The sequence below is a fragment of the Haliotis asinina genome, chromosome 5 (genome assembly GCF_037392515.1).
Source record: "Haliotis asinina isolate JCU_RB_2024 chromosome 5, JCU_Hal_asi_v2, whole genome shotgun sequence".
NCBI classification, from domain to species: Eukaryota; Metazoa; Mollusca; class Gastropoda; order Lepetellida; family Haliotidae; genus Haliotis; species Haliotis asinina.
Genome location: NC_090284.1, coordinates 57,478,141 through 57,493,630, shown reverse-complemented (window position 1 = coordinate 57,493,630; position 15,490 = coordinate 57,478,141). Strand labels below are relative to the sequence as shown.

At 38.5% G+C, this 15,490-nt stretch overlaps 1 protein-coding gene across 2 annotated transcripts in view; it reads right to left on the bottom strand.

The window, feature by feature from the left end:
• LOC137284916 (protein dachsous-like) overlaps positions 1 to 15,490 on the bottom strand; it is a 69,710-nt gene that overhangs the window by 24,167 nt on the left and 30,053 nt on the right. For both annotated transcript variants that reach the window (XM_067816963.1, XM_067816964.1), the window contains 24 exons: positions 15,279 to 15,353; positions 14,893 to 15,056; positions 14,678 to 14,728; positions 14,084 to 14,182; positions 13,381 to 13,470; positions 12,981 to 13,085; positions 11,191 to 11,254; positions 10,730 to 10,804; positions 9,853 to 10,013; positions 9,161 to 9,208; positions 8,622 to 8,711; positions 8,124 to 8,210; positions 7,512 to 7,634; positions 6,924 to 6,981; positions 6,310 to 6,384; positions 5,433 to 5,593; positions 4,740 to 4,787; positions 4,201 to 4,290; positions 3,703 to 3,789; positions 3,091 to 3,213; positions 2,503 to 2,560; positions 1,876 to 1,950; positions 999 to 1,159; positions 306 to 353 (listed from right to left, as the gene is read on the bottom strand). In XM_067816963.1, coding sequence (XP_067673064.1) covers positions 306 to 353; positions 999 to 1,159; positions 1,876 to 1,950; positions 2,503 to 2,560; positions 3,091 to 3,213; positions 3,703 to 3,789; positions 4,201 to 4,290; positions 4,740 to 4,787; positions 5,433 to 5,593; positions 6,310 to 6,384; positions 6,924 to 6,981; positions 7,512 to 7,634; positions 8,124 to 8,210; positions 8,622 to 8,711; positions 9,161 to 9,208; positions 9,853 to 10,013; positions 10,730 to 10,804; positions 11,191 to 11,254; positions 12,981 to 13,085; positions 13,381 to 13,470; positions 14,084 to 14,182; positions 14,678 to 14,728; positions 14,893 to 15,056; positions 15,279 to 15,353 — 2,216 coding nt within the window. The remainder of the gene's footprint in view (positions 1 to 305; positions 354 to 998; positions 1,160 to 1,875; positions 1,951 to 2,502; positions 2,561 to 3,090; positions 3,214 to 3,702; positions 3,790 to 4,200; positions 4,291 to 4,739; positions 4,788 to 5,432; positions 5,594 to 6,309; positions 6,385 to 6,923; positions 6,982 to 7,511; positions 7,635 to 8,123; positions 8,211 to 8,621; positions 8,712 to 9,160; positions 9,209 to 9,852; positions 10,014 to 10,729; positions 10,805 to 11,190; positions 11,255 to 12,980; positions 13,086 to 13,380; positions 13,471 to 14,083; positions 14,183 to 14,677; positions 14,729 to 14,892; positions 15,057 to 15,278; positions 15,354 to 15,490) is intronic.

Sequence of the window (15,490 nt, the reverse complement as noted above, 5' to 3'; positions counted from 1 at the left end):
ACATATCATGGAGCACAAACTCCTTTTCCGTGAACACCATTACTGACTTTAATTAAATACTTTCCACAACTGTTGATTCCTAACACCAAAAAGTGTACTCGTTTAACTGTCGTTTCATATTTGCTTTCGTTCTCACTCAATACATACCCCTACCACTATGATACTATCATTACTACACTTGGACTTGCTTGTCTATCCCTTATTTGCCCTAAAACGTGTTCCTCCTTAAGACTCACTGCATTTTTAGTCACGTTTAGACTCGCTGTGCTCGCTTTAGCTAACCTATCTATTTGTACACTTCCTACCTGCGCACGTCCATCACTGGCGACAATTAGCAAGAGGTAGGCTGGTGTCTGAAACATAGTGACAAAACAAAAGCTAAGGCAAGGGATTTTTCTTGCATGCTCGTTAATTAACAATTCACAAGTATTCACCAAATACATGCTTCTGCCAATATTATGAAAACGAGTCAGTGAGTGAGTATGATTTTACGCCACTTTTAGCAATATTCCACTTATAGCAAGGCAGGGGACACCAGAAATGGGTTATACACCCATGTGGGGAATCGAACCCGAGTCTTCGGTGTGACGAGCTAAAACTTTAACCTCTAGGCTACTCCGCCACCACGCAGAAACGAATGTTGCGGGTTTGTTATCCATGTATTCAGGGTTTGTTCACTAACGCTTATTTAGTGATGATGAGATGTTTATTCAGTATAATCCCAGAGCTAAAGGGTTTGGTCGGTGTGATCTATAACGCCGCGGCCAGCAATATTCCAGCTATATGACAGCGGCCGGGTCTTAACCTGACAATCCACTGATCAACAGTATGAGTGTCGATATAGGGCTCTGGGATACGATGACACGTGTCAACTGAGTCAGTGATCCTGACCACCCGATACCCTTAGTCGCCTCCTATGACATGCATGGGTTACTGAAGATCAATTCTAACCCGGTTCTTTAAGGATAACACGCGAAAGGGTAACAGCGCCTACACACCACTTCTCTGTCCAGGGGTCTTGTTGTTATTATGGGAATGTTACTTCCGCCATTGATATCAGTGGGTTGTTGAAGAGCGAAGAATGAATTTGCATCTTCCGCCATGACGAATGATATGCCACCATCGGGATCACGAGCTGTTAAGCTTGTTATGAATGTGTCTGTAAGGGAAACAAGGCTATACATTAAAGTTTTGTAACCATTGTAACTCGTTGCATATGGAAACGTTGACTACCTGCAGAGATTGCGAGTTGCTTGACGGTCTCTTAGCCAAAGATACGGGTAGAACTATACACATGGAATAAGTAACGCTAAACCTATTATTTTTAACCTAGATATAGCCAATTATATCCACGTTATATCTATGCTTCCATGATTATTTTGACCTTTTGGGCGCACCTACAGATCCTGAAGCATATATATCCAAGAAAGTCCTCGCAAGTCTAGGAAATGTGGCAAGTCTAGATTTCCTTCGCTTTCATTATATTATCCTTTCTTTACTATGAACTTTTTTCAGTAAAATATGTTTATTTCAGAGATTAGTTGTTAGTCTAGGGCGCACCATACATTTACTAAACATATATATAGTCCATTGTGATTCCGACATCATTATGAGATTGTGTGTCTATGAATCACTATCCGCAAGTGAAGGTACATCTTCGTGATATGATGGCCGTGTCCTGTCCCCCTGCCATCCGTCTACATGAACAGATAAATTAATTGTTTGCCTTAACACGTGGAGACATGGTACAAGTCTCAATACAGAATTACATCGGGCATAACTTTTGTCACTAGTGTATCAAATTTGGAATTGATATTTAAAAAAAGTCACTATTTAGGAAAACGTATCTACTCATCACTAGTGGACAATGCTTACTGGCAGGCTGGTTTTCAAAAACGGTGACGACGACTTGGGATCTGTCAAACACTGGCCCTGTGTTATTTCCGTCATCTGGAACAAATCAACGAACAAGACATGACCAAAACAACTGAAGGCAGGTAGAGAATAGGAATGTCTCAATATTATGGCATTGGTATTGAATCTGATTTAAATGAACAGTTTAGGTTTTCGTTGCCGCTGTTCACTGACAAATATCATGGATGGGTTCACGGCTTCAAACGCACTTAACACATTTATATATGGAGTAGTATAAGTAACCATTACTTATACTACTTATGAAGTTAATTTAGGCAAAACACGTATTTCGTTAAACATGTGCGATTAATCAATATCATTTTCCATTATATATAAACTAAGTATATTCTAACAGGTTCTAATTCGGCAATCGAACTGACGTTATCACTACTGTGGTTTCTAGGGTGGAGATAGGATGGGATGTTGGAATGTTAGATCGTTATCCTCATTTTGACGTGTACCATATGTGCCAATGTGATTTTTTCAGGTGAGCAATTTCCTTAGTTTTAAATATTGGAGATACCATTGAAACAACACAAGAGGAATTTGTGCACGTTGTGTTTTATGAATACGTTTTAACATACACACCAGGGAGTACTCTGATCGTCACATTGGCTGATGACGTTAGAGATGGAGTTCCACTGTCCTGGAGATAACACAACATATTATACTTGAATGTTTCAACAGTCATATGCACTGTAAGAAGTATTAACAGTTAACCTCAGTTATTCTGTAAGCATATTTTACTCTGTTTACACTGCGTTTTCACTTCATTTCATTTCACAAAAAGGGATTACATGCATTTTGCCTTCATCGAATAATTACGGAATAATCCTTTAACATCAGTTATGTTAGTTTTGGTGTTTGAAGTAAAACAATTCTTTACATCAATCAGGTTAGCAATCGTCAGTGAATCTTACCCAATCTTTGACAGCCTCCATTGATTAAAACACATGGTATCTTAACATGCAACATAACAGCCGTCAATGTCTGGAGCAATATAACCCTTGATACCCTTCATTGGTTCAAGTAATTCAATCCGTACCATAAAATGTTATAATTACACATTGAATCTTACCCAATCTTTTAATCAATTAATCACAAGATGTGAAGGGGCACCATCTGTATATTAGGATGTAGAGGCGTGTCCTGTCTCAACGTATATGAACTACTCACTATTGCCATGACTGTGAAATTTATTGTCCTCCCTGCCAGGTTAGCAAGTGAGGCCACTTGGACGATTCGACCACTGGAACGCTCTACTTCAAAGACCGATGACAAGTCTTGGGCTGTAGTCGCCTGGGGGAAACACATTACTTGTGATATTCTTGGGAAACGATGGAGTTGAAAAGAATTGATACGGATATTCAGTGAATTCATGTTTGTATTTTTTCCCTTTTAATCGCGAGAATATTAAATAATCTACGGAAGGATAACAAGATATGGATGCACATGTTCTTTGATACAGTGATAGTTTCATTTCTAACACCTTTATCAAGCAAGTGATTGCCATGTCTCTATGATGACAACCAATAACCTCTTTGAGAACTTGTGAGAATAATCTAGTGGATTTACTAAATTTAGGGTTGAGTTGAATTGGGCTTTACCTCACATCGGCATTATTCCAGCTAAATTTAGAAACCTTATTGATGTCAAGATGCGTTCTATGACTCATACGTCTAAGCTAATAATGAGACTATATGAATTCCCACTTTCCTATTTGCATATTTAAATCACAATGGTAGATTGATGGAATAGCAGTAGATGGAAGAATAGACTATGATTTACTTGTTTTCTGTAGGTCACTTGTCCATTGTTGCCAACGTCAAGATCCGTTGCTGTGGTTTGAAGGATCGTACTACCCACTTGATAACTCTGCACAGAATACAAATCTGTATATAGTGGACTCCTGTTAATCTAGACGGAATCCTGCATATGCGTCCCGAATAAAGAAAGTTGACACGGTAATGTGTGGAACGATCATTTCGCTCTGTGAAGATGCTTAAAGAAATACTCGTATAAAGTCTTTTCTGGAAAAACGGGATTTAATAGCGAGAGCAGACACCTGCAGCTAAATATATTCTTTTTTCTGCTGATGATTGCATCAAGTGATGTAAAATATATCATAGATGCACATATGTTAAATGAACGCTAACAGCATTAGAAAAACATATTTGTTCATATACACATGCTAGCAAATTGAAACGTATTCAAATGACATCACAATCAGTTAGTTCACACTACAATAAAGATGGCAAACCGTCATCAGAAAGAGAACATACTCACAGCTGGAATACTGGAACTATAAAGTCCCTGGCTGAAGAATGGGGCGTTGTCATTAACATCTTGTACCTCAACTGTCACCGTAGCGGTGTCCTGGAAAACGTCCAACAAGAGGTGTGAATTAACGTTAAGGAAGATTATTCCGAGACGAGAACCTTAGATGTTTTCCATGAACACATACGTTGCGTTTACAACCTGAGGATGGTAATCAGGAACCGAATCCATGATCAGCATGATACATATCATGGAGCACAAACTCCTTTTCCGTGAACACCATTACCGACTTTAATTAAATACTTTCCACAACTGTTGATTCCTAACACCAAAAAGTGTACTCCTTTAACTGTCGTTTCATATTTGCTTTCGTTCTCACTCAATACATACCCCTACCACTATGATACTATCATTACTACACTTGGACTTGCTTGTCTATCCCTTATTTGCCCTAAAACGTGTTCCTCCTTAAGACTCACTGCATTTTTAGTCACGTTTAGACTCGCTGTGCTCGCTTTAGCTAACCTATCTATTTGTACACTTCCTACCTGCGCACGTCCACCACTGGCGACAACTAGCAAGAGGTAGGCTGGTGTCTGAAACATAGTGACAAAACAAAAGCTAAGGCAAGGGATTTTGCTTGCATGCTCGTTAATTAACAATTCACAAGTATTCACCAAATACATGCTTCTGACAATATTATAAAAACGAGTCAGTGAGTGAGTATGGTTTTACGCCACTTTTAGCAATATTCCACTTATAGCAAGGCAGGGGACACCAGAAATGGGTTATACACCCATGTGGGGAATCGAACCCGAGTCTTCGGTGTGACGAGCTAAAGCTTTAACCTCTAGGCTACTCCGCCACCACGCAGAAACGAATGTTGCGGGTTTGTTATCCATGTATTCAGGGTTTGTTCACTAACGCTTGTTTAGTGATGATGAGATGTTTATTCAGTATAATCCCAGAGCTAAAGGGTTTGGTCGGTTTGATCTATAACGCCGCGCCCAGCAATATTCCAGCTATATGACATCGGCCGGGTCTTAACCTGACAATCCACTGATCAACAGTATGAGTGTCGATATAGGGCTCTGGGATACGATGACACGTGTCAACTGAGTCAGTGATCCTGACCACCCGATACCCTTAGTCGCCTCCTATGACATGCATGGGTTACTGAAGATCAATTCTAACCCGGTTCTTTACGGATAACACGCGAAAGGGTAACAGCGCCTACACACCACTTCTCTGTCCAGGGGTCTTGTTGTTATTATAGGAATGCTACTTCCGCCATTGATATCAGTGGGTTGTTGAAGAGCGAAGAATGAATTTGCATCTTCCGCCATGACGAATGATATGCCACCATCGGGATCACGAGCTGATAAGCTTGTTATGAATGTGTCTGTAAGGGAAACAAGGCTATACATTAAAGTTTTGTAACCATTGTAACTCGTTGCATATGGAAACGTTGACTACCTGCAGAGATTGCGAGTTGCTTGACGGTCTCTTAGCCAAAGATACGGGTAGAACTATACACATGGAATAAGTAACGCTAAACCTATTATTTTTAACCTAGATATAGCCAATTATATCCACGTTATATCTATGCTTCCATGATTATTTTGACCTTTTGGGCGCACCTACAGATCCTGAAGCATATATATCCAAGAAAGTCCTCGCAAGTCTAGGAAACGTGGCAAGTCTAGATTTCCTTCCCTTTCATTATATTATCCTTTCTTTACTATGAACTTTTTTCAGTAAAATATGTTTATTTCAGAGATTAGTTGTTAGTCTAGGGCGCACCATACATTTACTAAACATATATATAGTCCATTGTGATTCCGACATCATTTTGAGATTGTGTGTCTATGAATCACTATCCGCAAATGAAGGTACATCTTCGTGATATGATGGCCGTGTTCTGTCCCCCTGCCATCCGTCTACATGAACAGATAAATTAATTGTTTGCCTTAACACGTGGAGACATGGTACAAGTCTCAATACAGAATTACATCGGGCATAACTTTTGTCACTAGTGTATCAAATTTGGAATTGATATTTAAAATAAGTCACTATTTAGGAAAACGTATCTACTCATCACTAGTGGACAATGCTTACTGGCAGGCTGGTTTTCAAAAACGGTGACGACGACTTGGGATCTGTCAAACACTGGCCCTGTGTTATTTCCGTCATCTGGAACAAATCAACGAACAAGACATGACCAAAACAACTGAAGGCAGGTAGAGAATAGGAATGTCTCAATATTATGGTATTGGTATTGAATCTGATTTAAATGAACAGTTTAGGTTTTCGTTGCCGCTGTTCACTGACAAATATCATGGATGGGTTCACGGCTTCAAACGCACTTAACACATTTATATATGGAGTAGTATAAGTAACCATTACTTATACTACTTATGAAGTTAATTTAGGCAAAACACGTATTTCGTTAAACATGTGCGATTCATCAATATCATTTTCCATTATATATAAACTAAGTATATTCTAACAGGTTCTAATTCGGCAATCGAACTGACGTTATCACTACTGTGGTTTCTAGGGTGGAGATAGGATGGGATGTTTTGACACACATTTTGACGTGTACCATATGTGCCAATGTGATTTTTTCAGGTGAGCAATTTCCTTAGTTTTAAATATTGGAGATACCATTGAAACAACACAAGAGGAATTTGTGCACGTTGTGTTTTATGAATACGTTTTAACATACACACCAGGGAGTACTCTGATCGTCACATTGGCTGATGACGTTAGAGATGGAGTTCCACTGTCCTGGAGATAACACAACATATTATACTTGAATGTTTCAACAGTCATATGCACTGTAAGAAATATTAACAGTTAACCTCAATTATTCTGTAAGCATATTTTACTCTGTTTACACTGCGTTTTCACTTCACTTCATCTTACAAAAAGGGACTACATGCATTTTGCCTTCATCGAATAATTACGGAATAATCCTTTAACACCAGTTATGTTAGTTTTGGTGTTTGAAGTAAAACAATTCTTTACATCAATCAGGTTAGCAATCGTCAGTGAATCTTACCCAATCTTTGACAGCCTCCATTGATTAAAACACATGGTATCTTAACATGCAACATAACAGCCGTCAATGTCTGGAGCAATATAACCCTCGATACCCTTCATTGGTTCAAGTAATTCAATCCGTACCATAAAATGTTATAATTACACATTGAATCTTACCCAATCTTTTAATCAATTAATCACAAGATGTGAAGGGGCACCATCTGTATATTAGGATGTAGAGGCGTGTCCTGTCTCAACGTATATGAACTACTCACTATTGCCATGACTGTGAAATTTATTGTCCTCCCTGCCAGGTTAGCAAGTGAGGCCACTTGGACGATTCGACCACTGGAACGCTCTACTTCAAAGACCGATGACAAGTCTTGGGCTGTAGTCGCCTGGGGGAAACACATTACTTGTGATATTCTTGGGAAACGATGGAGTTGAAAAGAATTGATACGGATATTCAGTGAATTCATGTTTGTATTTTTTCCCTTTTAATCGCGAGAATATTAAATAATCTACGGAAGGATAACAAGATATGGATGCACATGTTCTTTGATACAGTGATAGTTTCATTTCTAACACCTTTATCAAGCAAGTGATTGCCATGTCTCTATGATGACAACCAATAACCTCTTTGAGAACTTGTGAGAATAATCTAGTGGATTTACTAAATTTAGGGTTGAGTTGAATTGGGCTTTACCTCACATCGGCATTATTCCAGCTAAATTTAGAAACCTTATTGATGTCAAGATGCGTTCTATGACTCATACGTCTAAGCTAATAATGAGACTATATGAATTCCCACTTTCCTATTTGCATATTTAAATCACAATGGTAGATTGATGGAATAGCAGTAGATGGAAGAATAGACTATGATTTACTTGTTTTCTGTAGGTCACTTGTCCATTGTTGCCAACGTCAAGATCCGTTGCTGTGGTTTGAAGGATCGTACTACCCACTTGATAACTCTGCACAGAATACAAATCTGTATATAGTGGACTCCTGTTAATCTAGACGGAATCCTGCATATGCGTCCCGAATAAAGAAAGTTGACACGGTAATGTGTGGAACGATCATTTCGCGCTGTGAATATGCTTAATGAAATACTCGTATAAAGTCTTTTCTGGAAAAACGGGATTTAATAGCGAGAGCAGACACCTGCAGCTAAATATATTCTTTTTTCTGCTGATGATTGCATCAATTGATGTAAAATATATCATAGATGCACATATGTTAAATGAACGCTAACAGCATTAGAAAAACATATTTGTTCATATACACATGCTAGCAAATTGAAACGTATTCAAATGACATCACAATCAGTTAGTTCACACTACAATAAAGATGGCAAACCGTCATCAGAAAGAGAACATACTCACAGCTGGAATACTGGAACTATAAAGTCCCTGGCTGAAGAATGGGGCGTTGTCATTAACATCTTGTACCTCAACTGTCACCGTAGCGGTGTCCTGGAAAACGTCCAACAAGAGGTGTGAATTAACGTTAAGGAAGATTATTCCGAGACGAGAACCTTAGATGTTTTCCATGAACACATACGTTGCGTTTACAACCTGAGGATGGTAATCAGGAACCGAATCCATGATCAGCATGATACATATCATGGAGCACAAACTCCTTTTCCGTGAACACCATTACCGACTTTAATTAAATACTTTCCACAACTGTTGATTCCTAACACCAAAAAGTGTACTCCTTTAACTGTCGTTTCATATTTGCTTTCGTTCTCACTCAATACATACCCCTACCACTATGATACTATCATTACTACACTTGGACTTGCTTGTCTATCCCTTATTTGCCCTAAAACGTGTTCCTCCTTAAGACTCACTGCATTTTTAGTCACGTTTAGACTCGCTGTGCTCGCTTTAGCTAACCTATCTATTTGTACACTTCCTACCTGCGCACGTCCATCACTGGCGACAACTAGCAAGAGGTAGGCTGGTGTCTGAAACATAGTGACAAAACAAAAGCTAAGGCAAGGGATTTTTCTTGCATGCTCGTTAATTAACAATTCACAAGTATTCACCAAATACATGCTTCTGCCAATATTATGAAAACGAGTCAGTGAGTGAGTATGGTTTTACGCCACTTTTAGCAATATTCCACTTATAGCAAGGCGGGAGACACCAGAAATGGGTTATACACCCATGTGGGGAATCGAACCGAGTCTTCGGCGTGACGAGCTAAAGCTTTAACCTCTAGGCTACTCCGCCACCACGCAGAAACGAATAATGCGGGTTTGTTATCCATGTATTCAGGTTGTGTTCACTAACGCTTGTTTAGTGATGATGAGATGTTTATTCAGTATAATCCCAGAGCTAAAGGGTTTGGTCGGTTTGATCTATAACGCCGCGCCCAGCAATATTCCAGCTATATGACAGCGGCCGGGTCTTAACCTGACAAACCACTGATCAACAGTATGAGTGTCGATATAGGGCTCTGGGATACGATGACACGTGTCAACTGAGTCAGTGATCCTGACCACCCGATACCCTTAGTCGCCTCCTATGGCATGCATGGGTTACTGAAGATCAATTCTAACCCGGTTCTTTAAGGATAACACGCGAAAGGGTAACAGCGCCTACACACCACTTCTCTGTCCAGGGGTCTTGTTGTTATTATAGGAATGCTACTTCCGCCATTGATATCAGTGGGTTGTTGAAGAGCGAAGAATGAATTTGCATCCTCCGCCATGACGAATGATATGCCACCATCGGGATCACGAGCTGTTAAGCTTGTTATGAATGTGTCTGTAAGGGAAACAAGGCTATACATTAAAGTTTTGTAACCATTGTAACTCGTTGCATATGGAAACGTTGATTACCTGCAGAGATTGCGAGTTGCTTGACGGTCTCTTAGCCAAAGATACGGGTAGAACTATACACATGGAATAAGTAACGCTAAACCTATTATTTTTAACCTAGATATAGCCAATTATATCCACGTTATATCTATGCTTCCATGATTATTTTGACCTTTTGGGCGCACTTACAGATCCTGAAGCATATATATTCAAGAAAGTCCACGCAAGTCTAGGAAATGTGGCAAGTCTAGATTTCCTTCGCTTTCATTATATTATCCTTTCTTTACTATGAACTTTTTTTCAGTAAAATATGTTTATTTCAGAGATTAGTTGTTAGTCTAGGGCGCACCATACATTTACTAAACATATATATAGTCCATTGTGATTCCGACATCATTATGAGATTGTGTGTCTATGAATCACTATCCGCAAGTGAAGGTACATCTTCGTGATATGATGGCTGTGTCCTGTCCCCCTGCCATCCGTCTACATGAACAGATAAATCAATTGTTTGCCTTAACGCGTGGAGATATGATACAAGTCTCAATACAGAAGTACATCGGGCATAACTTTTGTCACTTGTGTATCAAATTTGGAATTGATATTTAAAAAGTCACTATTTTAGGAAAACGTATCTACTCATCACTAGTGGACAAAGCTTACTGGCAGGCTGGTTTTCAAAAACGGTGACGAGGACTTGGGATCTGTCAAACACTGGCCCTGTGTTACTTCCGTCATCTGGAACAATTCAACGAACTCGAACTGACTAAACAACTGAAAGCAGGTAGATAATAGGAATGTTTCAGTATTATGATCCTGGTGTTGAATCTGATTTAAATGAACAGTTTAGGTTTTCGTTGCAGCTATTCATTGACAAATGTCATGGATGGGTTCCTAGGTTCGAACGCACTTAACACATTTACATATGGAGTAAATTTAGGTAAAACATGTATTACGTTAAACACGTGTCATTAATCAATATCATTCTGCATTAGGTATGAACTATATGCTAAAACGTTCTAATTCGATCAATCTGACTTTATGACTGCTTCTGTTTCCAAGGTGCAGTTAGGGTGGAATGTTGGAATGATGGATCGTGACGTGTATGAAGCTGTAATGCTTACCTGGTTGTCCCGTTATTTGGATTTCCACAAGAACAGAGGAACTGAGTGATGGTGTGCCGTTATCCTGAACAGAGAGTTGAGCAACTTTATTTCAGACTGTGTTTAATCTCTCATGGTATTACTGCCTTTAAATGATTGTAGTAGAAGAAGTGAAGAAAATAACATTTAGGAAAAACAGCCCAATGTCATATTTGTTTTTATTTCTTATCGTATAGTTCTTCTATTTGCCTAAACCAAAATGATACAATATCACACATGCTCATATGCAAATTTTACATTAACCCATATATGCATAGGGTCTTAAGTTTTCATCAAATTTCGTGAACTGGTTTATTTTATTTTTGGCACGCACTGAAAGTGATGAACTGTCATTGTACCATTAAATAACCTTTCCTACACTTTTTTACACTGCAAAAGTGCACCCCCAAAATGGGACAATACAGATAAGGTAACTTAAATTGGGGAATTTATCAGGCTTGGGTGAGGTAACCTTTCGTGTCTTACAATTTATTCTGTCCATTTGAAAACTTTCATGGAATAAAAAGAAACTGACTTTATGTGAATCAGTGAGTATTAACAAATTGAAACCTGAACATTTCTTGGGCATTCTTGATCTCATAAAATGACGTCACAGTTGATGAATGCATCCTTAAGTCATCTTCTGTCCCTGACAGATGAAAACCATGGTTACAGAGTTATTTTGCAGTGTAAGGTAGGTGCATTCATACACACATATGGAGTAAATGAGGGCCTTGGGTAAGCATTTCTTGGTATGTCACACTAAATCATGTAAATCTGTACTTGTGTTTCATACATGAACCACATTGTATGTCAGTTAGTAGATTATTGGTTTCAAAGTGCCAAACTAATTAATTACTGACCATGTGTTCCATGGTTCTGCAAACGCAGCTAGTTAGTGAAATTTCTCAATAAGTTGATGGGTTGGTAGCGTCAAATCCTGGTTACGGAACTGGAACAATTATAGCATCACGCCCCGAAGAAGACAATTCCACTCACGTCCAAATACTATAAAAATATTTCAGAGGGTTTCTAAATACGAGTCTGTAAGTGTTTCAGGAGTTGACACTATATGTTATAAGTCACCACTGCAGCATCTTGAGCAGGTTTAAGAGATTCATGAAGCTCATGAATAGAAAACATTTCATTATAATCTTCCACTGCAGAAGACTTAGGAATGCATTCATCAACTATGATTTTTAGATCCTCAGAAAACATTTCATGGAATCAAGAATTCCCATGAAACATTCAGGTTTCAATTTATAAATGCACATAATAACATATAAAAGCCAGTAAGGTTGCATTCCATGGAGCATTTGAATTAAAAGAGTCAATCTTAAGATTAAGAGTTTGATCTGCCACCACCTGAGCCTAACATATTACCTAATTTAAACTAATTTATCGGCGTATTGTCCCATTTTTTGGGACGGTACTTTAGTTGGAAACTGAGTTTGGAAAACAATGCAAATAATTTTCATTTTACTTTCCTATTTCAACAACGAAGGTTTCAAAAGCATTCTGGTGAATTTACATAGTTAAATCATAGACCAATAAAACTGCGATCTGTAAATAATCGAGTCTGGACTAGAAAATCCAGTGATCAACAGCACGAGCATCGATATACGGCACTGGGATATAATACATGTGCTAACCAAGTCAGCAGGCCTGACCATCGCCAATAGCCTCTTACGACAACCATGTGTTGTTCAGGGTCGATTCTGACCCGGATTTTCACGGGTCAGCGGTGAGTGCAAAGCGTAACAGCATTGTACCTGAGCTAGAACTACTATATTCCGAACTGTATTCGCCGAGAGTGAAAGAGTGCTCAAGGTTGTGATCATCCCAGTGTTGGCGTTGATAGTAAATTCAGTTGATGTCTGAAATGATATGAAAATATCACACAATCCCCGGACCTAATCGATAATATACAGTCATCCAATTATGCACACATATCACATACAAAATAATATCATTTCAGATATCGCAATGTCCTATGTTATCTTTAGGTGTTATCGATATGTTATTTACTGAATATGAAACCCAATAGTATAATAAGCCGGATACAAATCAAAATAACGATACATTTCGCGTGTTATGTAATTTAAATGTCAAAAGTGGTAGAATCAGGGTTTTGTAGTTTTACAGCATGTCTTAGGACATGAAACAGCATACCTGTTGAAGCATGTAGGACACCTGGCCAGCTCTCCCGATGTCGGAATCTGTAGCACTTACTAAAGCAACCATACTCCCTACAGGAGAGCCCTGTACCAAAATATATGACATGTACACGTGTTATAATCTCTAGTTTTTTTTCTTATTTCAGGGATTACAACAGCTACATCGTACAGTTCGTAGCCAATAAACATTCAAGTAGTCACGGTGCTGTAGTTGTGCAAACTACCCCGAATTGTGAGTGAGTGGGAATAGTTTCAGTAATATTCGGGCATTATTAGGACGAGGAACACCATGTCCAGAAATCTTCTTCCCAAACTCTACTCATGAGGGGGAGATACGAGTCTTCTAAGTGACGAGAGGGCACTTCAACCACGAGGCTACTCAAGCGCCCATTATCCCAAGATAAATCAAACAGAGTATCAAGTTTGTTAGCCAGTATTAAACTGATGTCGTTTAAAACTTGGCACAAGGTGCCTTTGTGTCTTTTACTCATCCGTTTGGGTAAGCATAAAGCATTAAGCACACAAACGGAAAATGGGTACCCGGTGGGATATGGCATATGCCAGTTTACTTCTAGGGCATCACAGGCAGTTTGATTGTGACTTCAGCGCCGTTGAGCACAACATGGTGGAAACAAATATACAATCCATACAAATCCACCATTATCATTGTTATTATTATTATCATTTTGTAAACATACCGACGCTATAGTTGCTGTGTATCTTGGGCTCTGGAATACTGGGCTGTTATCATTGACGTCAACGACCTGAATGGCGACGGTGCAGGTTGCGCTGATAAGCTGTTCGAGAAAGTGACAAAATTATTTGTATTTAAGGCCACAAGACCCATAGTGCTGTATATACAATACATAAACAAATCGCTGCTTCTGCAGTTGTATAATTGTATATGAAAGTTTATCAAAGACGATTTCTTTCCAAATACGATACCTTGTTTTTATTTATTGATGATATAAGCTGGTATAATTTAACAGAAAGACCGCTCTAATAATATGGCAGCAAAAAAACGTTTCTCTCCTGCTGGACATTCAAAGAGGAAGTGAAACCCGTCGTCAGTGAAATGTGAATACAACTTTTACAGTGAAAAGTAGTGTGGTTTAAACTTATGCCATGTATATAATACACAGTCACTCAATTGATCCTGAGAAGAAATAATAGTATCTCAGTCACGCCTTTAAATATAATTGCAAAATATTGGAGTAAGTCTGTACATAATGTTTTTGTGTCATGTTTTATTCACAAAGGAGATTCTAATATAAATATTCATATGAACTTACTGGTGGAGATTTGGTGGTTGCAATGACTACCACAGTCTTGCTGGATGATACCTGAAAATATTAAAACCTTGATGATTATTGTAACCATTTAAAGGATAAATAAATAAATAAATAAATAAATAAATAAATAAATAAATAAATAAATAAATAAATAAATAAATAAATAAATAAATAAATAAATAAATAAATAAATAAATAAATAAATAAATACGTACCTCTCTATCCAACGTTTGATTGAGTCTAAGCGATATGTAGGTGACGTCGTTGTTAATAGTGAAGTCCTCCGCATATACCGTATATGTGGGGTCTCGGAGGGACAATGTCCTGCCTACCAATCTCTGGTTAACATCAACCAAGGCCAGCTGGGCCAAGAAGGAGCCTAAACAGTAATACACGCTCACTGAGAACGGAATTCATGAGTTACCAATTGATCGACAGCGAATCAAGGAGTGCAAACAACCGAAAGAGGTTTATACATTAGGTCGACGGTACACATTAAAGGCTGTCTTATTTAATGAAGACTGGAATAGTTAAATAGTTAGATAGTTAATAATAGATTATTTTCATATAAATGAGAACTTCGCCACGGTGTCATCCCTACCCCTCTGAGTGGTCTCCATGATCGACGTTGAGTACACACTTGGCTGGAACCTCAAGGATGAATTGACCGGTGTTACTGGAAATAACATGAACTCACAGAGGTAAAAAAGTAAGCTTTCAGTGCATTTTCAGATAATGCTTCGTATACTTTCCTCTTCGAAGTCTTGAAGTGGCCTTTGAAAAAATATTCTTATTGGCTAAATTACAATGTTT